Source organism: Ceratotherium simum, chromosome 3, assembly GCF_057802395.1.
Source record: "Ceratotherium simum simum isolate JZ-2026a chromosome 3, ASM5780239v1, whole genome shotgun sequence".
NCBI lineage: Eukaryota > Metazoa > Chordata > Mammalia > Perissodactyla > Rhinocerotidae > Ceratotherium > Ceratotherium simum.
In genome coordinates, this window is record NC_141902.1 from 58,919,639 (window position 1) to 58,942,679 (window position 23,041).

A 23,041-nucleotide genomic window follows, 5' to 3' on the forward strand; every position below is an offset into this window, starting at 1 on the left:
TTCTGCCTTCACTGCCATCATCACCAGCACAGGTGCTGACCTGCTCTCAGCCAGCTGCCATGCCCACCCACACTGCCCAGCCTGGCACTGGGAACCCTCCTGCCCCAGGACAGGCCATTTCTCATTCTTCTTCACATCTTCCCCCACTCCTGGGCCCAGCAGGGCCTGGCACCCAGCTGGTATGCAATCAAGATTTGTGAGGTGGAAGGATTAGTAAGTAAATGGTTCTTTGGTGGTAGTTTTGGCTCATCAACTGGGCTGTAGCACCTGGACCACAGGGCCAGTGTCTTCTCAGAGGGACCAGCACAGGGCTAGTGCTTAACAAAGGATTTGGTGGTTGAGTGGGCCCTGCCCTTGAGTAGAGCTGAGTGATCAAATCTTGACCCACTTGGGATCACCCTTGTCCCCAGCATGAAGGCGTAGACACTCCACGACTCCTCCAGAAAATGCCTGTGGCAGGGGTTTCACTCCCCCTGAGGACAGTGGGTGTGTGTGTATGAGAGAGAGCGAGAGAGAGAGTTTCTGGGAGAGTCCTGGTGGTCAAAGCGTTCCTCTGACCCCAGCGTGTCTGGGAACAAAGCCCTGGCCCTTAGGATCAGAGGGTGAGGAGAGGTGTGCACCAGGAGGTCCCACTGTGAGGGAGGGGCTCCAGAAGCCTCCCCAACCTTCATTAGGAAAGACTCTTTCCAGAGCTCCCTGAAGCCGCAAATCATCCTCTTGGTGAATCTTACTAGAGACAGAATGGATGGTCAAATGGGATGAAGAGCTGGGAGGGCCACCCCTTCCCTTTGCCAACTTTTACTGGGCCTAAAACCCCATCATTTATGAGCCACTATTCATGAGTTAAGCATACCCTTTCCCTAAATCCTCTTTTAAAGAAAGGCAAGGAGTGTTTCCTGTAGGGGCCAACAAAGGAATTCTCTAATCACCAGTTAAGACAGAACAGGGCAGCCAGAGGTCAGAGTGGGAGGAAGTATGGGAGGAAGGGGGCTGAGGGGGGAAGAGGGTCCGGGAAGAGGAAGCTCCTGACTTCTCCACTTGATCTTTGGAGGCCAACTGTGACCTGAGGCTGTGTGCCCCTCCACCATCTCCAGAGTGGAAGAAGCTTTGGCAGCCCCTCAGCTGGCGCTGCTCTTGGTGCCAGGAGAATGTTGTCAGCTGCAGAAGGTTGACTCAAGTTGAAGCAAGAGCTCCAGAGGCTCCTCCCAGAGGTGAAAGAGGAGCGGAGCCAGCTGTGCCGGCTTGAGCCTGGTGAGGGCCCAGCCTTGCCTGAGACCCTGACCTCTGGGTAAGGCCTGCTCCACTGTCATTCTGTTCCAAAATAGAAATGTCCCTTGTATAAAGAGTAATGCACAACACAATAAAACTCCCTTATGTGACTGTCTGAAATTCCACCGTTAGTCATGTATTACTTTGGGTTAAGCATTGCCCCTCTGTGGTAGGCTGAATAATGGTCCCCAGAAGACATCCATGTCCTAATCCCTGGAAATATGTCACCTTACATGGTAAAAAGGACTTTTCAGATCTGACTAAGTATTTTGAGATGGGGGATTACCCTGGATTATCCAGGTGGGCCCGATGTAATCACAAAGGTCCTCCTAAGAAGGAGGCAGAAGGGTCAGTTAGATAGAGGGCAATGTGCACATGTCCCTGGGAAGGGAATGCACAAAGAACTTGAGATTTCAGCCTGAAATCGTTTAGGAGACACCTTCCTCCCCACACCTCATTAGAGTCAGGAGGCCTTCTTTAACCCTCTGGCTCTGAGCCTCTGAGGGAACATGGTGGGGAGAGAAGAGGAGACAGTATAAGGGTACAGAAGTGAGAGCAAGAACCGAGGCAGAACTTGCTTCATTATGCATCCTGGGGCCAGCCTTGGTTTGCCACCTGGTGTCCAGACTCCGCCATCCTTCTGGCCTCCTCTCCTAGGGTCATCTTGTCCAGACCTTGCCTTCAGGTAGCTGAGTGTACCATCTGCTACTGTTTCAAGGGGCCACCAATACAGCCACCTGACCCTTAGTATTTAACTGTAGAGATTGTCCTTCTCCCAAGTGGCACTCCCAGAATCCTCTGCTTTGGCCACTTTCTTAAATCCTGCTGACCAGAGAGGCTAAGTCACTGGGAGAGAGGTTCTCCCAGGTTTTCTGAGTTTGATTATAAATGCTAGAGATTTGTTAACCCAACAGTGAGGAGGAGGATGATCAGAGGAAGGGTAGGAGTGATTATAGAACAAGGCAGGGAATAAATGTGTATAAATAAGTAAATAGCTACTAGATGCCATGCCATAAGCTTCCTGTGCACTATTCCATTCAGTCATTCCAACTGGGAAGTTTTAGTGTCTGTATTTGTTGGATAAGGAACCGAGGCACAGAGAGGTTATGTGACTTTCAAAAGGTCACATAGCTAGTTAGCAATAGGGCTGTACTTTCAGCCCAGATATGATTTCAGAGTCCATGCTTTTAACTACCACACTATTCTACCTCCTAAATAATATTTTAAACTAACAATGTGCCCACTGATGTCTCATTTTTAATCAAACAATAGTTTTCTAGGGATGGGAAGGGTTGGGGCAGGTGGCAGAAGGATGGGAGGACTGGCATGGGAGAAGGACCTGCAATGTGAGTGAGGAGCTTGCCAACTGGTCGCTTCTAATCAAGGGGACTTAATAAAGTGGCAGACTGAGGCCACATTATCTTAATCAAAACATAAATAGCTTTAGGGGCTGGCCCAGTGGCGTAGCGGTTAACTTCCCGTGCTCCGCTTCAGTGGCCCAGGGTTCGTGAGTTTGGATCCTGGGCACGGACCCGCGCACCACTTGTCAAGCCAAGCTGTGGTGGCATCCCATGGGAAGATAGGCACAGATGTTAGCCCAGGGCCAGTCTTCCCCAGCAAAAAGATGAGGATTGGAAATGGATGTTAGCTCAGGGCTAATCTTCCTCACAAAAAAACCCCAACAAAACAGAAATAGCTTTGGATTTAACATTGCATCTTAGAATTGAACTTGAGTTTTAGTGTCTTTTCCAAGTGCAGTTTTATTTTTGACCAACTTTATGCCATCTTGCGGATTTTCTCAAATAGTTTTCATTGCTTGCAAGTTATTCAAAGCAAGTTTTAAGGCCAAAGAATATTTTTAATGTGATTTCAAGTTGGCAGGCATCGAGGCTTAGTGGAAAACACCCTGGGGCTGAATGGGCCTCAGGAGACCTGGGTTCCAGTCCCAAACTTGCTGTTCAGGCCTGTGTGGGCCTGCAGAAGTCCTCGCTGCACATTCAAACAAGGTGTCTGGGTTGAAGCCGTGAGAGACATGGAAGATTTTGTTTGTTTTTTTACAGGCCTCAGCTCCAGGTCCAGTCCTGTTTGCTGGGTGGCGGGAGCTGAGAGGTTTTGATTCTGTGGTAATTACTACAGGTCTTTGCACAGGGCCAGCTGGGAAGGGCAGGGGCACAAGCTTCTTGGCTTCTGACCTCTGCTTGCCTGGGTCACGGGCAGCTCCAGTAACTGTCCTCAATCCCTGGGGGCCTCCAAAGGGTAGGCCTGGGGTGACTGGAGACAACTCTGATCCCAACCTGCTAACTCCCCAAATGAGGAAAGACTGACATAGGACCACAGATTATCAGAGCAGAAAGGGGCCCAGATCGGCTGGCTCTCAGGGTCACACACACTGGCCAGGGGCCCATTACACTGAATAAGAATCCCCAGAGATATTGGCATAAAAACAGACACATGGATCAATGGACCAGAATAGAGAGCCCAGAAATAAACCCACACATATATGGTCAATTGATTTATGACAAAGGAGTCAAGAATATACAACGGGGAAAGGACATTCTCTTCAATAAACGGTGTTGGGAAAACGACATGCAAAAGAGTAAAACTGGACCACCATCTTACACAATACACAAAAATTAACTCAAAATGGATTAAAGACTGGAACATAAGACCTGAAACTGCAAAATCCTACAAGAAAACATAGGCAGTAAGCTCCTTGACATCAGTCTTGGCGATGATTTTTTTATCTGACACCAAAAACAAAAGCAACAAAAGGAAAAATAAACACGTAGGATTACATCAAACTAAAAAGCTTCTGCACAGCAAAGGGAACCATCGACAGAATGAAAAGGCAACCTACAGAATGGGAGAAAATACCTGTAAATCATATATCTGATAAGGGGCTAATGTCCCAAATACATAAAGAACTCATACAACTCAATAGCAGAAAACCAAACAATTTGATTAAAAAATGGGCAGAGATCTGAACAGATATTTTTCCAAAGAAGACACAGAAATGGCCAATAGGTACATGAAAAGATGCTCAACATCACTAATCATCAGGGAAATGCAAATCAAAAGCACAATGAGATACCATCTCACACCTCTTAGAATGGCTATTATCACGAAGATAAGAAATACCAAGTGTTGGCAAGGATGTGGAGAAAAGGGAACCCTTGTGCACTGTTGGTGGGCATGTAAATTGGTGCAGCCACTATGGAAAACAGTATGGAGGATCTTCAAAAGATTAAAAATAGAACTACTATATGATCCAGCAATTCCACTTCTGGGTATTTATCCAAAGAAAATAAAAACACGAACTCAAAAAGATACATGCACCCCTATCATTGCAGCATTATTTACAATAGCCAAGACATGAAAACAATCTAAGTGTCCATGGATGGGTGAATGAATAAAGAAATTGTGGTATATATATATAATGGAATATTATTCAGCCATAAAAAAAGAATAAAATTGGGGCTGGCCCAGTGGTGTAGTGGTTAAGTTCACGCACTCTGCTTCAGCGGCCTGGGGTTCACGGGTTCGGATCCTGGGCACGGACCTACACACCGCTCATCTAGCCATGCTGTGGCGGCCTCCCATATACAAAGTAGAGGAAGATTGGCACAGATGTTAGCTCAGGGACCATCTTCCTCAGCAAAAAGAGTAAGATTGGCAACAGATGTTAGCTCAGGGCCAATCTTCCTCACCAAAAAAAAAAAAAAGAGAAAATGAAATCTTGCCATTTGCAACAACACAGATGGACCTCGACGGCATTATGCTAAGTGAAATAAGTCAGAGAAAGACAAATACTGTATGATCTCTCTTATATTATATATGGAATCTAAAAAACAAAAACATAAACAAACCAAGCTCGTAGATACAGAGAACAGACTAGTGTTTGCCAGAGGCAGAGGTTGTGGGGTGCGAGAAATGGGTGAAAGAGGTCAACAAAAAAGCAATTAAAAAAAACGATAAAAAAAAAGAATCCCCAGAGAGCTTCTTATAAAACCAAAACAGATTCTTAGGGGCTGCCAAGCTGGTCTTTCTAAATCAGATTATCTAAGAGTGGGGCCTGGAACCTTTAACAAACTCCCCAGGGAATTCTTATGGATAGCAGCCAGGTCCAATCTTTCCACTTTTCCTGGGGAAACTGAGGCCCAAAGAGGCCTTGAGCTAGTCATCAGCAGAACCAAAATCAGAAATTCGGTCTTCTGACCTGCATAGATGTTCTTTCCACACCAAGACCAGGGGCCTACAGGACCCAAAAGAACCGCCCGTGATTTATTTGTTTTAATTTTCCTAAAATCAGAGTTACTACAGCACACAGTTTAGAGTTGAATACAGGTAGTTTTACAAGGCTTGTATGAAAAAACACAGTTCCTCATCCATGCTCCCCCATCTGCCCCTCCCCACAGGTGACCACTTTCAACTCTTTCAGTTGAGTCTTTTGGTATTTAAAGAAACCAGAATGTCACCCCGAAATATGCCTCTTTGACATAAAAATTATTTCCAGCAAAGGTAATGAGGAAGCAGCAAATGCAGGAAAATCTCTCTCTATCTTCCCCTCTTCTGCCTAAAAGCAGGACATAAATTCTCCTTTTCTGGGGGCTGGCCCGGTGGTGCAAGCGGTTAAGTGCGCGCGCTCCGCTGTGGCGGCCCGGAGTTTGCCAGTTCAGATCCCAGGCGCCCACCGACGCACTGCTTGTCAAGCCATGCTGTGGCGGCATCCCATATAAAGTAGAGGAAGATGGGCATGGATGTTAGCCCAGAGCCAGTCTTCCTCAACAAAAAGAGGAGGATTGGCAGATGTTAGCCCAGGGCCAATCTTCCTCACACACACACAAAAAATTCTCCTTTTCTGGAGACATTCTTATTAGCCCTAAGAGGCAACAGAGGCAACTGCAAACAAACCTTACTCCATCAGTTCCCTCCTGTATAGTTACTTTCCCACCGTTTGCCATCCTTGGAAACCTAAAACTGTTTTCTTTTGTCCTATCATTTCTCTACAAATTTACTGTTCTTTGTTGAAGATGCTATATAAGCCAGAGTTCTAAACTGCTGCTTTGAGTTATTTTTCATTGAGGTTTCTCCCGCATAATATGTGTTGCATGCATTAATAAACTCTTGTTAATCTGTTGCATGCATTAATAAACTCTTGTTAATCTGTTGCATGCATTAATAAACTCTTGTTAATCTGTCTTTTTGTTAAAGAGCCCCAGCTGAAAACCTAAGATGGGTCAAGTTTTGCCTCCCCTGTGTATTTACTCCCACCCTTGGCATTGTTCGCATTTTTACCATGAGCGTGCATCACTTTGTTATTCTTATGTGGTCTTAATACAGTTTGAATGGATCGCCAGGTCTGGCACAGGACTGGGAGGCACGGGCATTGCAGAAGGCCCCAGCAGTCACTGGGCACAGGCCACCAGCTCCTCCAGGGCTTGCTCGCGGTGGTTGCTGTGGACCAGCAGCACCTCCTTGATCCGGTCCTGCTGGAAGCCCATGTCGCTGAACTGTTCCCAGAGGCGCAGGAACTCCCCTGCCTGAGGAAGAGGAGGCAGAGACGGCGCTGGGAACTTTGCCCTGGGCAGCCCCCTCCCTGTGCCCACTATATCTACTCCCAGAAAGCTGTGGTTCCCCTCAGGCCAGGTGAGCCTGACCCTGGGCAGCACCTGCGTTTCTCCTGTCCCTTTGGGGTGACATGGGCTTGGACCTCCCTTCCTGTGCTAAGGAAGGAGGCCCCGGCCTGGCCGCTGGCTCCATCCCAGCATTACTCCCCCACTCCAGCTCACTCCTGACTTCCTCCTGTGCTTGGGTACTCGGGCAGGAAGAGGAAGGCTACATACTGGTGCCCAGAGGATGCAGAGCCCCTGGTCTCTGCCCAGGCCCCAAATCCTGCCCAAGTTTCACACAGTGCAGCCTCCCCCTTCCTTCCTCCTCTGGCCCCAGTGCTTGAAACTTCCCTGCTTCTCCTCCCTGCTTCCTACTCACCATCTCTCCCAACCCTCAGTCCCTCCCTCAGCCTCTGTGAAGAGCTGCTCTGCTGAGCCTGGGCCAACTGCTGACTGGCCATATTCATCAGGCACTTAGAATGTACTGCTGGGCCCACAGCTGCCTGCATTCTGGTTTTCCAGGTAGGCAGCAAACTGCCCGAGCAGAGAGTTCAAGCATCTTTCTGCTGCCCATGGCTCCTATCTGGGTGTCTGACAAAGAGTGGGCATTCAATAACATTTGTGGCGTTGACTCAGTCAAATAACATACAAGCCTTGCTTCCTGTTTCCCTCCCCACCTCTTCCCCTTGCCCTCCTCATGCTTCATTTCCCTAGGCTGTCTCCTCCCCAGGGCTGAGCAAGCAGATTATCTCCTGATGGCCCCCCAGGCTGGCTCTGGCACCGGTGCACCCCTGCACACCAGGCTTGTGTGTACACCCCATCCCTCCCCTCCCCTGAGGCCCAGGGAGGTTGCCCTGCTGACCTGGCTCTCGGAGAACTGGAACATCTCCATGGCCTCCTCCACCAAGTCTTCCTTGTAGCCCTGCTGCAGCAGCCGGTCACAGGCGCTAAGGTAGCTTAGAAACTGGGCCAGAAAGGGGCAGAGAGGGAGGAGCGGTAAGAGGAGTGGCAGGGGCAGCAGACGGGGAGGAGGAGGCACCCCACAGGCCTCATTACGGCCTGAGTTCAGGCCAGTCTGATTAGGCAACCCACCACACACGACATGGCCCCAGAGACCCCGTGAGCCAATAGAAAAGGGACAGAGGCCTTTTCTGGGGACAGGCAGACAGCAAGATCTCACCAACTGTCCCAAACTGGGGGCTGGAATTAGGAAAAGGGCTGTCAGGGTGAGCTAAGGTCTTCCCAGAACCTAAGTGGGGAGTGGGAAAGGCCTGAAACACATGGGTCTCATCCACCACCCAGCCCAGCCTGCTCACCTTCCCCGGTGAGCACCCACCTGTGTGAAGGTGCCTCCTCACCCATGCACACCTGTGCACCCCCACCCCACCGCCAGACACATACATCTCTGCCATCCAGGACTCATGAGCCCCTATTATGCCACAGTCCTGCACCTGTGCTGGAAAGGGGTGGGGGACAGAGGAGGACCCCACAGAGCTGAAAACCTGTTAAGTCACTCCCGGCTTAGTCATCAGGGGCTGCTTTTGCTCTCAGGATAAAGTGCTGCCTCCTCACCAGGGCTCAAAGGCCTGCGTCTGCCAGTCAGTGGCCGCTCCTCCTTCAGCCCCACCCAGGTCTCTGTATATCCAGCTCCCTCAGCCAAGGCCAGCCTCACTCCTCTTCCTGGGGAGCCTCCCAGCCCCCCGTCTCCACTGGGGGGGAGCACCTGCCATGCCTCGTGCTCCCATAGCACCCCATGCTGCCCCAACACAGCACATACCACTTTGTAACTGCTCTTTCTCACCTTTCTCATCCACTAACTTTTTGCTCCATGAACAAAGGGTTGTGTCAGTCTTGTTCACAGCTGTGTCCCCAGCACCCAGCATGGCAGGCAGGAAGGAGCTCAATAAATGTATGCTGTGTTTACAAACTGAATTAAGAACTACCCTCAAGGAGCTCACTGCTCAGTGGGGGAGATAAACCAGATACAGGAAAACATGAGTGCCAGGCAAATCAAAGCAGGATTTATAGGGAGTTGGTGCCAAATAAAGGCTCAGACCATAAGCATTATGGGTATAAGTGGAGAAGAAAGAGGCTGGGTTTCTGCAGACCTTCAGAGCTGGTCAGAAAGCATGGATCATAGGGACTAATGGTTTTCGAACTGTTTTAGCTTCTGAACTGTCCCAACACCAGGAGGCTTCAATAATAACGGGAAGGTCAGAGCTGCTCTGGGAGAACTGGGGGCAGGGACAGGGGATCCTGGAGTCCAGCGCTCCCACCCCAGGACACCTAGACCTTGCTGCTGAAAACCACTCAGCTAAGCCCTCCTTGTGCAGTTGAGGAAACTGAGGTCCAGAAAGGGTGGGTGGCTTGCCCAGGGTCCCAGGACTAGGGCCTAGATCACCTGATCTCTCAGCCAGTGTCTTGTCCCTCAGAGGACCAGCTGCTAGAGGAGGGGCTTTGAGCTGGCTTGAAAGTAGACAGAGTTTCCAAAGGTGAAAACAGGAGCAGGGGCGAGGGCAGATAGGGGATGCTCCCTTCACCTCTTGGTTCATCCACAGCAAAAGTTCTTGGCCTTGGTGCTGACTGCAGCTACCTGGGAGCCTTAAAAGGACTACCCATAAACCAGTGATGCCTGCCTCCAGAGGCTCTAATTTATAAGTGGTCTGGGGAGCAGCCTGGGAACTGGGATTTTTATAGCTCTCCAGGTGATTCTAACGTGCAGCCAAGGTTGAGAACCACTGACTCAAGGGATGGCCAACCTCTGTCCATACCTCTAGGCCCCATACCAGGTTGCATATCAGAACCATCTGCAGATCTTTTAAAACAATAGGCCCTTGGGCGCACACCAGATCCACTGACTGGAACCCTCCAGAGCAGGCCCTGGGAATCTGCATTTACAGAATCTGTAAAGATTCTGCTGCTTGGTCAGCTTTTAGGCCTATGAGACTGTAGAAGCTACCAGGCATGCCTCAGGCCCCAGGGTAGGTGAGGATGTCACCTTCAGACCTCAGGGTGGGGCCCTGGAAGTCACTGATGAAAACACATATTCCCCTTTGATCCTGTGAATAAGGAAAGTGAGGCTCAAAGAGGGGCCCTGACGTGCCTAGAGTCCCACCGCAAGTCTGGACCTGGCCTGTGGACCCTCCCACATGCCACCCATGCATGTCCTGCAGGTGGTCAGTGGGCACATCAATCCTTGTGGAAGGAAGGAAGGAGTGATGGACAAGGCTTATCTTTTGTATCTCCTCCTTTCTCTCTGGCTCTTCTAAGTGCCCTGTCTCCATCACCTGATGCCTTCCCTCCTGGACCATCTGTTGTTTATCTCTGGCCAACAAGGATTTACTGTAGTGTGTATCTTTCAAGGGGAGAAAGGAATCTGAACCCAAAGAAGTAGCTCAGTTAATGGTGAAATTTCACAGAATAGAGGGGAATAGTAACTTGGTAGGGAAGACAGACGAAGTCATCCAATGGCCCCTCAGGCCCACCCCTCAGGGCCTGGCCCCTGACTGCCCCCCAGGGGAGAAGGTCACCTCGAGACCTGGCAGGCCAGGCAGGTGGTCAGCCTATGTCTAGAAACACAGCATTCCTGATGCAGTGGGATTCTTCCAGCCCACTCACAGGGAGGCCAGTGCTCCGTGCTGGCTCCAACAAATCTTCAGACCCCCACAGTGGTGGCCTGAGACCACAGCCTTGTCAGAGGACCTAGAGGGACTAGGGGGCATATCAGAGCCTCCACCATGGGCCTGGCCCCTCACTGTCCTCCTGGCCAGTTTCTTGGCCAAGGTCCTGGCTTCTAGCAGCAGCTGAAGGTGGGGGCAACTTTAGATCTACTCTTAAATCTCAGATCAGCCTGGGGTGCTGCCCTGGAAGGTTCTTACACAGAAAATGAGAGAAAAGCACTGTACAATAAAGATTCAGAGTCAAACCAGCCCGGCCTCAATGCTGGTTCTGCCATTGACTAGTTATATGAACCTCCCTGGCCTCAGTTTCCTCATCTGCAAAGTGGGGACAGTAATAGCAACCTTGCAGAACTGAGAAGACCTAATTGAATACTCTCAGATTGAGGGCCTGACACAAAGAAGGTGTTCAATAAATGTTAGCACCCCCTGCTCCCGCCATGCTAGCCACATGGGGGTCACCATGTTGGAAGTTTTCCTCCAGGACAAGGCATGGAGTGATGAGCCCAGAGTAGAGCAGAAGCAGGAGTTGGTGGCAAAGGGGACCAGGTGCATTCCTCCTCCTCCTCCTTAATCTGGCAGAAGCACATCCTGCTTTGGCTCCAGTTTGAGAGTCACTCTCCTTCTGTCACTCCCTTGCCCAAGAGCAGGCAGCTCCAGACCTCAGGGACCCAACATATGGCAGCCATCAGTGATTATGGAGAGGGTGTCCAAGCCCACTGATGGTAGTGGGGCAGAGACAGGAGAAAAGGATAAGTGCCAACTACCCTGGGACCTTTCAATACCTGCGGCCCAGCTTTCCAACCACAAAGAGGCCCAGTATTGAGAAAACAATGCAAAGGGAGATGTTATATTCAGTGGGGGAAGGGAGGTTCACAGAATGGCATTCAATGTCACCTCCTGCCCTTGGTCACAATCTTTCCATGCCACCCTTTTGCTATTGGGTCATTTATAAAATTCTCAGCCCAGCCTTCACGGCACCCTCAATCTACCTCGATTCTCCTCCCTGTCTTTCTTCTCACCAGCCTGCATCATTCACATTCTATTCCAGCAAGACTGGTCAGATCCAGGCCTCCCAAACACTTCCTTGCTGCCTCCACTCCTTTGCTCACACTGTTACTCTTGCCTGAAATATCATCCCTTCTCCTCCCTTCAAAGTCAGATCTTATCCATCCTTGAAATCCAGCTCAAGCCTTGGCACCTCATGAAGGCTTTCTTGATCACTGGAACCTCCTTGTGGTAAATTAAGAATGGCCATAAATTCTTTGCAGCCCCTTCCGTCAAGAGGTGCAGCCTATTTCCCCCCACTTTTAATCTGGGCGGGTCTATGACATGCTTTGGCCAACAGAATGAGGCAGAAGTGACCATGTACAATTGCAGCCCCAGCCTCAAGAGACCTTGCAGCTTTCACTCTTGGAATCAAGTGGGCTAGCATGCTGGAGATATGTGGCCCAGTTGACAAGTATCACCAACCACTGGACTGTGAGTAAGCCCATCTTAGAATATTCAGCCCCAATTGAGTCTCCAAACTATAGCCACATGAGAGACCCCAGGTGAAACCAGCAAAAGAACCACCCAACTGAGCCCACCCCAAACTGCCAACCCAGAAAATCAGGAGCAAATAAATGGTTGTTGTATTAAGCCACTAAGTTTTGGAGCAGTTTGCTACCCAGCAATAGATAACTGAAACAGCCCTGTAGCACTCATATCCCTTCTGCTCCTAGGCATCTTCTCACTAGCACCTCTCTTTTGGCCCTCACTTTCCTGCAGGTGCTCTCACATTCTTGGCTTATACGAGGTCAAGACCTGCTCCCAAATCTTAGAGCAGCTTGGGGTGCTACCCTTTGAGTATCACCATGTGTGTTCACCCTTCTTTCAATAGAGGGAAGTCTTTAAGAATAGAACCTGGGTGTGGTACGCTCTGCGATGCACCTTCCAGATCCCCCTTCATTGAAGGTCTTGTTGCTCCAGATGCTAGGAGAGCTGGTAGACACTGTTCAGCTGTCTGCCCCTTCAGGGATTGCCTTAGCTGCAGAGAACCACTTCTCTCCTTACCCCTCTTCCTACATCCAATGACTGACTGAGGCAGGGGTATAAAGGCCTGACCATCTCAGCCCCACTTAGGACAAGTCTAAAGGGCCTTATATGCTCCAGAGCTGTGGGGTTGGCTGACGATGTTGTTGCGCCTACAAAACTCAACTTCTACCTCTACCATGCCTAACTCAGTCCCCTCCCTCCCATAGGAGTTGATCCCAAGGGCCTTCTTAATTAACACTCTGCATGCCAAACTCCATCTGAGTCTGCTTTCTGGGGAACCCAATCTACAACACTTGTTTTTATGTACCTTGGTTTCCCCGATAGCTCCTAGCTGCATCTAAACACCCAGGAAGTGCCCAATAAATACTGTTGACTAGATGGATGGATGGGTAGATGGAAAGAGAAAGAGATGGATATGGGTTTGGATAAACTGTTCATTGAGGGAAGTGGTTAGAGCTGTGCCATCCAATATGGTAGCCAGTAGCCACAGGTGACTATTTTAATTAAATACAATTAAATAAAATTGAAAATTCAGTTTCTCAGTCACACTTACCAAATTTCAAGTAACCACATATGTCTAGTGTCTTACTGTATTGGACAACATAGATACAAAACATCTCTATTGTTGCAGAAAATTCTATTGGGCAGCTCTGGAGAGATTCTTGGCTTCCCAAAGCTCCAGCCCCCTGTATTTGGGGCAGAGACTGTGACAGGAGTAGAATATCGAGACTCTCCAAGTGGGAATGGGATTCCTGATAAACTTCTATAGAGAGGGTAGCATTAGGGTCTAGAAACTTGCTCACAACCCTCAATAATTAGTGCCAGGCTGAGGTTCTGCCTCTAAAGAGAAGGAAACAAAACTTCTTCAATTTAAAGATAAAAACCACATGGCCACTCACCTGGCTCTAGCTCCACAGCCCCCCAACTCTGGGGCCCCCACTCACCTGGCTCAGGCTCTGCCGCCCTGTCTTCTGCAGAGCCCCGATGGCCCTATGCAGGGGATACCCCAGGGCGACCACTGGCCCGATGAGGTCTTGCTCCTCCTGGCTCAGGGCAGACAGCAGGTCAGCAGAATCAGGGTGTAATCTGTGGGCGTTGAGAGGCTGGGGCGCCCCCCCAGGAGGTGGCAGGCAGGTGTACGGGCTGAGGGACTGAAATACAGACAGGCTGGATGTGTCAGTTACCACTGGAGGTGACACCTGGCTGGGCAGGATATTTTTGAAGGTGCCTTTGCATACACCTTCTAAATAGAGTGTAGGGGCTAATACTGTGGAGAGCTTTGAGTCCTCCAGAACTGGGTTCAAATCCCAGCTCTCTACTGTTTACTCAAGTTTATTCATATGTAAAACAGATACAAGCATACTAGATACCTCACAGGGTTGTTGAGAGGCTTAAATAAGACAATGCGAGAAAAGTGATCAGCAAAGGGCCTGGCATACAGAAACTGCCAGTAAATGATATTTCATGTATTGCTTAGAACAACCCTGCAAGAGAAATATGATAGGTCCATTCTATTATCCTATTTTACAGATATTGAAATCAAGGTTCAGAGAAGTTAATGACCTGATAAGCAACACACATTTGGGACCTGAACCCTACTCACAAATCCAGGGTTCTTTACTCCACACCTTAGTGAGAGGGGACCAGGGGTGGATCTTCCCAGCCAGACCCTCCTTCTTGAGTTCTGCTGGGCTGCAGCTTGGGAGGGCATGGAGCAGAGTAGGGACTGGGCACAGCTGTGGTGCTGGGGAGACCCATACAGACCCTGGATGAAGGCGAGTGGCTTGAAGGCATTTCAGTTGGTTTGGTCAGCATCACTCCTAACCCATCCGCCATGAAGCACCCACCTGCCAACCCTGAACACACTGTCCTGTCCCCTCCTCCCAAGGAAAGCCCAGCTGCTGCCCTGGCTCCTGGGGCAAAGTGTGTGTATGTGACATATGAATTCCCCATCCATGCCCATCTTCTCAGGGGTTTCCCTGCTGTGACCTCACCCTAGGGTCTGCCCTTTACCCCCAGAGTGGAAAACATCCAAATCTTAGGATCGGAGTCTACTCTTGTGACCTTGAAAAAGATTCTTAGGTGCTCTCTGCCTCAGTTTCCTCTTCTATAGAACATCTGCCCCACGGGGTTGTTGCTGGAGCTAAATTTAATCTGGACCAGGGAAGAGCCATCCTGACATTAACAACTGGTCCTTGATGTGGGCGTGGCCTGCCCAGTTTACAGATCCTCTTCTCTGTGTTGCTCTGAACACTGTGTGAGGGGTTGCTGGCCCACCTCACAGGTAGGGAAGGGATGGCTCAGAGCAGTTCAGTGACTTGCCTAAGGTCACACACCAGTGAGTGGGAAAAGTCAGACCTTGAGTTTGTCTTTTGGATTTAATTTCACCTTGGCCTTAGTCTGTTGCATCTCCTGGCCTGACTGTGGGGCACTGGGGACAAAAAGCTGTGCCCAACTGCCACCTCTTGCTACCAATCCTGATTCCCCCCAGTCTGTTCTGGATCCAGATTTTGTGGAGTTTGATACTTACATAGTTTGGACCTCTTAAAGAGAAAAGACACAATTATGAATATAAAATTAGGTATAAGGCCTTTGAAGGGGCAAAGTGAGGGGCCTGAGGCTCAGGCTTCATTGGTTTCACCCTAAGTTCACTTCTGCTCCCGGTCCTTCTGGGTGCACATCCTGGGTCCTGAAGCCTTCCCAGCCTGCAGCAACACTCACGTCTCTCTCAGCACCTGATCCGTCCAGCTATACAGTGCTGCCTTGTCCCACACCCCCTTAGCCAACTCTCCTTGTCCTGCGGTTTTGATCTTGTCTCTTCCAACCCAGTGTCTGGCAGGAAGTAACCATACAGCTAATATTTCTTGATTGAGCCTCCAGCTCACTCATCCTTCAGCAAGCCTTGCCTGGTGGGAAGTCCTAGATCTGAGTCACATTCATTAATTCCACAGATATTCATTGAGAACCCCCTATGGGCCAAGTCTGCTGCTGGGTGCTCTGGAAACGAAAATGAATACATCCAATCCCTGCCCTAAAAGAATTCATATTCCACCGGAAGAGAGAGACAGGTACTGGATAATTACAATTATTGTGACATGTGCCCTAATAGAGGCAAAGCAGGCACAGTGGGAAACAGAGGGAATGGGGGCTTCTGAACACGGAATATGCTAGGCAAAGGGCCACAGGAAGGACAGCATGGTACAGGGCCAGGTGAGAGCAGGTAAAGGTAGGGAGGAGGAGCGCAGAGAGGAGAGGACCGAGGCTGCTGATCGGGCGGGGCACCCAGACTATGGGGGCCTCGCTGCTGAGCTGCGGCCTTGGCCGAGGGGGCAGTTTCCTTACCGCGACCGTGGGCTTGTGGCTCCGCAGCGGGGACATGGCGCCGGCAGTGGAGGGCCGCAGGGGCGGCGCGGGCGCGCCGGGGAGCGGGAGTGCAGGGCTAGGGGGCGGCGCGGGGCTGGGGCAGAGGCTCAGCGCCCGGTGGCGGATGCGGTGCAGGAGGGCGCGGGGGCGGGCAGCCAGCCTGCCCTCGGAGAGCCGCCGCCGAGCCCCGGCCAGCTCCGACCTCACGCCGCTCAGCACGTCCAGGGAGCACCCGCGATGGCCGGGGCTGGGGCTCGCCGGGGAGCCCGGCTGGGGGCTGCAGGGAGCCGGCTCTTCCTCGCTGGCAGAGGAGGCTTCTTCCTCGTCCTGGTCCTCCTCCTCCTCCTTGAGCGGCTCCTGGGGCCCGGCCTCAGGGCCTTTGGCTGCGGCAGACCCGGGCACCAGCTCGTGTTCGGGGCTAACCAGCAAATGCCAGGCGGGAGGGGCTGACGCTGTCCCTGGGGCATCGCACTGGAACGGGCAGGGTCCCTGGATGACAGCTTCCACCCAGAAGAGCGTCCTCCGCTCCAGGCTGAAGTCGTGCTGCGGAGAGAAGGCGACATGAGGCCAGGCCGGGCAAACCAGAGCCCAGGGGCTCACACCCTTACTCTCGCCTCCGGGGACCCTGTTCAGCCAGATTCTCTAGGCCTGAACAGCTTCCGATTCTGAGCCCGAGGTGTCCATCACAGCCCATCCTCACCCTCAGATTTAGCTAGCACTGGGGTCGATGGATATCAATAACAATTTAATGGCAAACTGCATGAAGGACAAAGTGAGGAATAGGTTAATAGAATGAAATGTAGTGAAATCCAGTATCGAAGTCCCTTTGCTATTCAGTATGTAATTGAACAACAGCGGCTTAAAAAATTTCTCCAATAAAACTTGTTCTTAGCAAAGAAGCTTTCACTTGAGCTCAGCATCATTTGCTACTGAGCAGTCAGACTTGGAGGCCTGCCCAGGCACACAAACCTCTCTATGGAGCAATACCTCAGCTCCCAGCCCCTTTGCTGCCATCCACAGTTACTTTGGGGCCCAGGAAATGTAAAAATCGCTAATCTTTGTTGAATTCTACTCTTAGTAGGTTCTAGTGTTATTCCTATTTACAGATTATGAAAATGAGCCTCAGAAAAGTTTAATTTGCTCAAGGTCAGATTGGTGGTGAGTGGCTCAGCTGGAATTCCTTTGTGAATTCTGACTGTGGTGCTTTCTCCACTGCTATTGGGCCACCTATAAAAGCAATCAGGAGCCCACATAAATAATCTGACTTGAGAGTTTATAATTGAGGCAAAAATAAAACATTCCTGTTGCCTACCTTTAAAATTAAGAACTAGAAATATAAAACTCCATTAAAAATATTAAAATTTTAAAAAGGCAATTTCAATGCTCTATGATGGCCAATTAAGGAAGAGAGAGGCTAGGTGAAGTAATGTGTGTGAGGGAAAGGGAGGTAGAAAGACAGACACAGACACTTGGATCACAGGCACTGTCCCCTCCACCCCTGACATGACCCTACGTTGGGGAGGAGCATAACCAGCTCTTCCAGTGTGGCTCCCTGACAGAGGTCGGGGACTCTGTCTTACTACTTGCTCTATCCTCAGGGCCCAGGGCAGGCCTGGCACAGAGTGGACATTTGTAAGTGTGTGCAGAATAAATGGTTAGAGAAAGATGGTTAAATAAATGGTTGGAGTAAAATAGGCGGGTTGTGAAGGACAGAGGAGGGAAAAAGACAACCACAGAACTGACGAGGCCGACTTGGAGAGAAAGAGGTTAGAGATAAGGAGACAGTCAGTGGGACTTAAGGGATAAAAAGACCCAATAAAAATACCAACACTTGTGATTTATGGAACGAAGCAAGACCATTCTAAAGTTTATATGAAAAATAAATAAAAATAGTTGGAAAAACTCTGGGCACTAAAAATGTAAGTAAGGGGGATTGGCCCTACCAGCTGTCAAAATATGTTATAAAGGGCCAGCTCTGGTGGCCTAGTGGTTAAATTCCGTGTGCTCCACTTTGGCAGCCCGAGTTTAGTTCCTGGGTGCGGACCTACACCAGTTGTCTCTTAGTGGCCATGCTGTGGTGCTGGCTCACATACAAAAAGAGGAAGATTGGCAGTGGATGTTAGCTCAGGGTGAATCTTCCTAAGCAAAAAAAAAAAAAAGTTATAAAATGTCAATAATTAAAACTATGGTGCTGGCACAGGTAGATTAAAGGTACAGAATAGAAAGTCCAGAAATAGACCTTAATATCTGTGGGGTTGTATTAAATAATACAGGTGGCATCTCAAGAAATGGGAAAAAGAGGGACTAGTCAATTAAATGCTATCAGCTAGCTGGAAGAAATAAAGTTGAATCAATTCTCACATTATACACAAGGATGAATTTCAAAAGGATCAAAAATTCAAATGTTGGATATGAAACCGTAAAAGTACTAGGAGAAAACAGGAGAGAAATCTTTTATAACCTCAAGTGGGGAAAATCTTTCTCACTCTGAATCACAATCCAGAGGTCATAAAAGCACACACATGCTCACACACACACATATGCAAAATCTGCATAGCAAATACATCCCATTCGCAAGGTCAAAGACAAATGACAAACTGGGGAGGAAATAGCCCTCACATCACAGACAAAAGGCTAACTTTACTAATATAGAGAGTGCTAGAAATAGATAAGAACTTTACTAATATAGAGAGTGCTAGAAATAGATAAGAAAAAGACCAACAGCTCAACAGGAAAATGGACAAAAGATATGGACAGTCCACAGAAAAGGAAATACAGGTGACTCAAACATATGAAAAATTGCTCAGTCTCACTCATGATAAGAGAAAGGCAAATTAAAACTACACTGAGATACCATGCGCCTATCCCTGGGCAAAGATCCGAAGTCTGATAACTCTGTTGGGGAGTGTGGGAGGCACAGGCCTCTTGTAGGGTGCTGCTTGGGCTGTGAATCAGTATAACCCCTATGGAGCGCAATTTGGCAGCACACTTAAACAAATTCAGAAGGACATTAGCATACAGTCATTCCCTGCAGCATTGTTTGTAATGGCAAAAGACTGGGAAGAACCTAAGTGTCCATCAAGAGGGGACTGGTTCAATAAAGGATGATGTATTCATATAATGCAATACTACACAATGAAAAACAAAACTGAAGAAGCTTTCTATGTACTGATATGGAAAGATCTTAAAATATATGAAGTGAACAAATCAAGAACAGTGTATAGAAAAGGCTACCTTTGGTGTAAGAAAGGAGGTAATAGCTGTATTTGCTTATATATGCGCACATAAGAATCTCTGGAAGATTATATGAAAAATGAGTCACGGACATCACCGGTGAGGGGGTGGAGGTGGGGAACAGGGCAGATGGGACGGTGTCAGTGGGAGGCTTTTCATTCTACCAGGGTAGCAAACTGCCTGGGGGCCACACTGACCCCCCTTTGTTTTTGTAAGTAAAGTGTTATTGGAATGCAGCCATACCCAGCCACTCCTTTCTGTAATGTCTATGGCTCTTTCTGCCTACAACAGCAGAGTTGAGTAATTGCCAGAGTTTTAACTCTCTGGCCCTTTACAGAAAATGTTTGTCAACCTCTGCTCTATATCATTTTATTTTTTCATTTTTAAACTGTGTGAATGTATTTTCTCTCTAAAAAAATTAAATGAAAAAAGGAAATTAATTCAAGGGAAACTATGAAACAACAAAACACAGACTTGCCAAGGATATAAATATGGAAGGAAGGGCTCCTCGAGAAGGCAGCAGGGTGGAGGGGTGAACATGGGCTTTGGGGTCTGACAGACTCATGTTGGAATCGTGGCTGTGTTACTCACAAGCCATGTGACCCTGTGGATCACTTGGATGGGAGCTTTGGTTTCCTGTGCCATAGTGTAGGAATATCCACCTGCTAAAATGGTCATAAAAATGAGAGAGAAGAGTGAATGTATTATGAACACCTAGCACAGGCCTGGTACACAGCAGGTGCTCAATAAATTGTAGCTGTTATTTTTTTTTTTCCCCTTTAGGCCACTATATGTTTATCTGGTAATCTAACCACCATCTATAACATCATTGCTATGGGAAAACGTACTTCGAGTTCCAAACGCTGGGAATACAGTCCAGTGAACTCAGAAGACTGACCAGGAGGGGCTGTAAATCATACTGGAGTCTCATGCTTCTCTGTTGGTTAGTTTGGCCCAGCACAAAAAGAAATGGAGGCTCAGGAAGAGAAACAGACTCAAGGGAGTACAGATGCCCACCCTGAGAGTAGGAGGCAGAGCCAGGGTCAGTCCTTAGGCTAGGACACTAGACATGGACTTGGCAGAATGGTGCCCATTTCTGCTTCTAGGAGAAGTAAGCTTTAGAATAGCCTCTTCCCGGCTTAGCTTGAGCTCAGCAGAGAGGGAAGAGCTGTGATAATTCTCCTCCATTGGAGCTTAGCAAAGCAAGTTCCTCTTCCCAGGAACACAGGCCCTCCTGCCAGAGTGAGAGCCCACAGCACATGCTGCCTGAGGAGAGCGAGAGCTCCCGCCCCACAGAGCGTGGGCCCCTGGACATTGTGCTCTGAGCTTTACAAAGCTTATTTTAGTTCTGGAAACCTCGATCCTGAGGAGCCTCAGTGCAACTCCAGGGTCTGCAGATGAAGCAAAACTGCATGGAGTCTCCTGCTCCTGTGCCCCAGGCCACTCACGCCCCTCTACCTGACCCTCCCCAGGCCGCTCCTTCTTGGACTGTGCTCTCTGCTCCTAACTTTCCGCGACCCTTTTTCTGCCTTTGTTCATTACCTAGTCCACTGTCTCTCATGTTCTAATCCTGCTCTTAGCTAATGAGAAATGGTCTGGAGTCAGGACCTGTGTTTTAGTTTTGCCACTGCCACTAACTTTGGACAAATCATTTCCCTTTTCTGGGCCTCAGGTTCCTCATATGCAAAATGAGTGAGGGCTGAACTAGATCCTAACACTTTTCTACGAAGTACCCCACAGACAGTCGAGAATGAGCACACATGAGTCTGAGGACTCAGTCCCAAGAGGCCCAATGCCAGCTCCACAGTTGTTTGCAATCTAGTTCTTTCATTTTTTAAAAATTCATGTGAGTTTTGCATTCTACCTCATGATACATCTGTGTTATAATATAAATGCAATAGGTTTCCCCCTAAATCTTCAAGTAAACTTGAATCTCCAGGAAGTTAAATAATCACATTTATCCTGAGGCCATATGTGATTCCACCACATACACTGGGTGCATATCCCAGTGTGTGAGCCATAGGGCATGGGGTGCTTCAAGGGTGGCTCCAGGGCAGATGTGCTTTGGGTCTGTGGAATAGCAATCCCTTCCTCCCATGTAACCGTCTGCATTTTAACAGAGGATTCTGGAGACAGTGTCTTAGCCCAAAGGAGTGATTCTAATGGTGGAATTTTAGACCTGGCAGCAGGCTGATAGGGAAGAGAGGAATGGGAGCATCCTTGCAATGACTCTCAGTCATTCCATATAGGCAGCCTCCCAGTTATCCTAAGCTTAAAATAAGACCCACTAAATAATGCCCATCACCAGGCTACCAGCCTTCTCCATGAAACACCTTTTCCTCTTGGATTATTTCCAAACTCCCAAGAATATACCAGAGCAGGCCTGGCTGCCCTTTAAAATCAAGGAACAAGACCCCAGGAGGTTCAGCCTCAGACCCTCAGACCCAGGGACAAGGAGATAGATAGACAGAGAGATACACTTACCATAGAACCCAGCAGAAGCTCCCTGCAGGCTGGGACACTGAGCTCTGGCCCAGGGAGGGGCTCTTTGCCTATCACAAAGCCCTTGGGCACCTTGAAGGGGACACCATCGAGGGCATTCATTCTGTCAGAGGAGTGTGGAGATGGCTGAGAAGGGCTGGGGCAGGCCGCCTGGTGGCAGGGAGAGAGCGTAGTCCTAAGGACCAGGCTCAGGCCTCAAATGGCCTCAGCGCTCTCCTGTGTGGTGACTTAGCCGAGCCCCACACAACCAGGAAGGAAAAGGTGAAGTAGCCAGTGCTGCATAAGGGAGGAAATGAATAAAAACAAGAGCATTCAAACCGACAGGAATTGATTATTTCATGTTTAAGTCCCAAAACATGGTCTACAACACTAGTTCTAAAGCATTTCATCAAAAGAGTTTTCACCCAAATGTTTAATGAAGAAATATCAAATTACACAAACTCTTCCAGAAAAGAAGGAAAGAAGGAATATTCCTAACTTGTTTTGGTTTCAGCATCACCTTGATGCCAAACCTGATAAGAAAATTAGAGACCAATGTCCCATGAAGATAAATGCAAAAATCTTAACACAAATAATTATGGACAGAAAAATACAACACTGCCAGGTTAAATGTATTTCAGGAACGAGAGATTGGGTTAACATTCCAAAATCAATCAATGGGAATTAAAATAAATTTCAATAGAATAAAAATTAAAAATTATATAATTATCTATCTCCATAGATGCAGAAAAAGCACTTGATAAAATCAATAGCCATTCGTGATTTTAAGAAACAACAAACAAACCTGTTTAGCAACTTAGGAATAGAAGGGAATTTTGTTAACCTAATAAAGAACCTCTCTGAAACCTCTAAAGCAAACATCCCACTTAATGGTGAAATACAGAAAGATATCCCCGAGATTGGAAATGAGACAAGGATGTCCCCATCATCTCTTCTGTTCAACATTGCATTGGAGGTACTAGTCTGTGCAAAAAGAGAGGGGAAAAAATAAAGTACAAGGATTGGAAAGAAAGAAATAAAACTACCATTATTTGTAGATGACATAGTTATATGTAGAAAATCCAAAAGAATCTATGAATAAAACTCTTAGAATTAGTTAATTTAGCAGGGTCATTGGATACAAGGTTAATATACAAAAATCAATTATATCTCTACATACAAACAACAAACCATGTAAATGTTATCTTTTAAAAATTTTATTAGAGATTGAAATTTTAAAAAGATACCATTTATATTAGCATCAACTACCTAGGACTCAATCTAACATAAGATGTATAAGACCTCTACACAGAAAACTAAAAATATTAGATTAAATGAAGGAACATACCATGTTCATGGATTGTAAGACTC

At 48.3% G+C, this 23,041-nt stretch overlaps 1 protein-coding gene across 1 annotated transcript; it reads right to left on the minus strand.

Moving 5' to 3' along the window:
• Positions 1–3,777: 3,777 nt before the first annotated feature.
• Positions 3,778–22,166, minus strand: UBAP1L (ubiquitin associated protein 1 like). Its single transcript, XM_004421697.3, has 5 exons — positions 21,674–22,166; positions 15,935–16,498; positions 13,537–13,743; positions 7,741–7,842; positions 3,778–6,809 (listed from the first exon to the last, which is right to left on the minus strand). Exons 1-5 carry the CDS (start codon positions 21,791–21,793, stop codon positions 6,675–6,677), a joined length of 1,128 nt encoding a protein of 375 aa, XP_004421754.1. The 5' UTR covers positions 21,794–22,166; the 3' UTR covers positions 3,778–6,674.
• Positions 22,167–23,041: the final 875 nt, after the last annotated feature.

Bases quoted from the DNA above. Each gene is read 5' to 3' on its own strand.
- UBAP1L (XM_004421697.3), bottom strand. From the start codon at position 21,793: ATGAATGCCCTCGATGGTGTCCCCTTCAAGGTGCCCAAGGGCTTTGTG. The intron at 16,499-21,673 runs GTAAGTGTATCT...TTCTCTCCGCAG, and splicing joins AGCTTCTGCTGGGTTCTATG to CACGACTTCAGCCTGGAGCG. The intron at 6,810-7,740 runs GTCAGCAGGGCA...CCTCTTCCTCAG, and splicing joins TCCAGTTCTCCGAGAGCCAG to GCAGGGGAGTTCCTGCGCCT.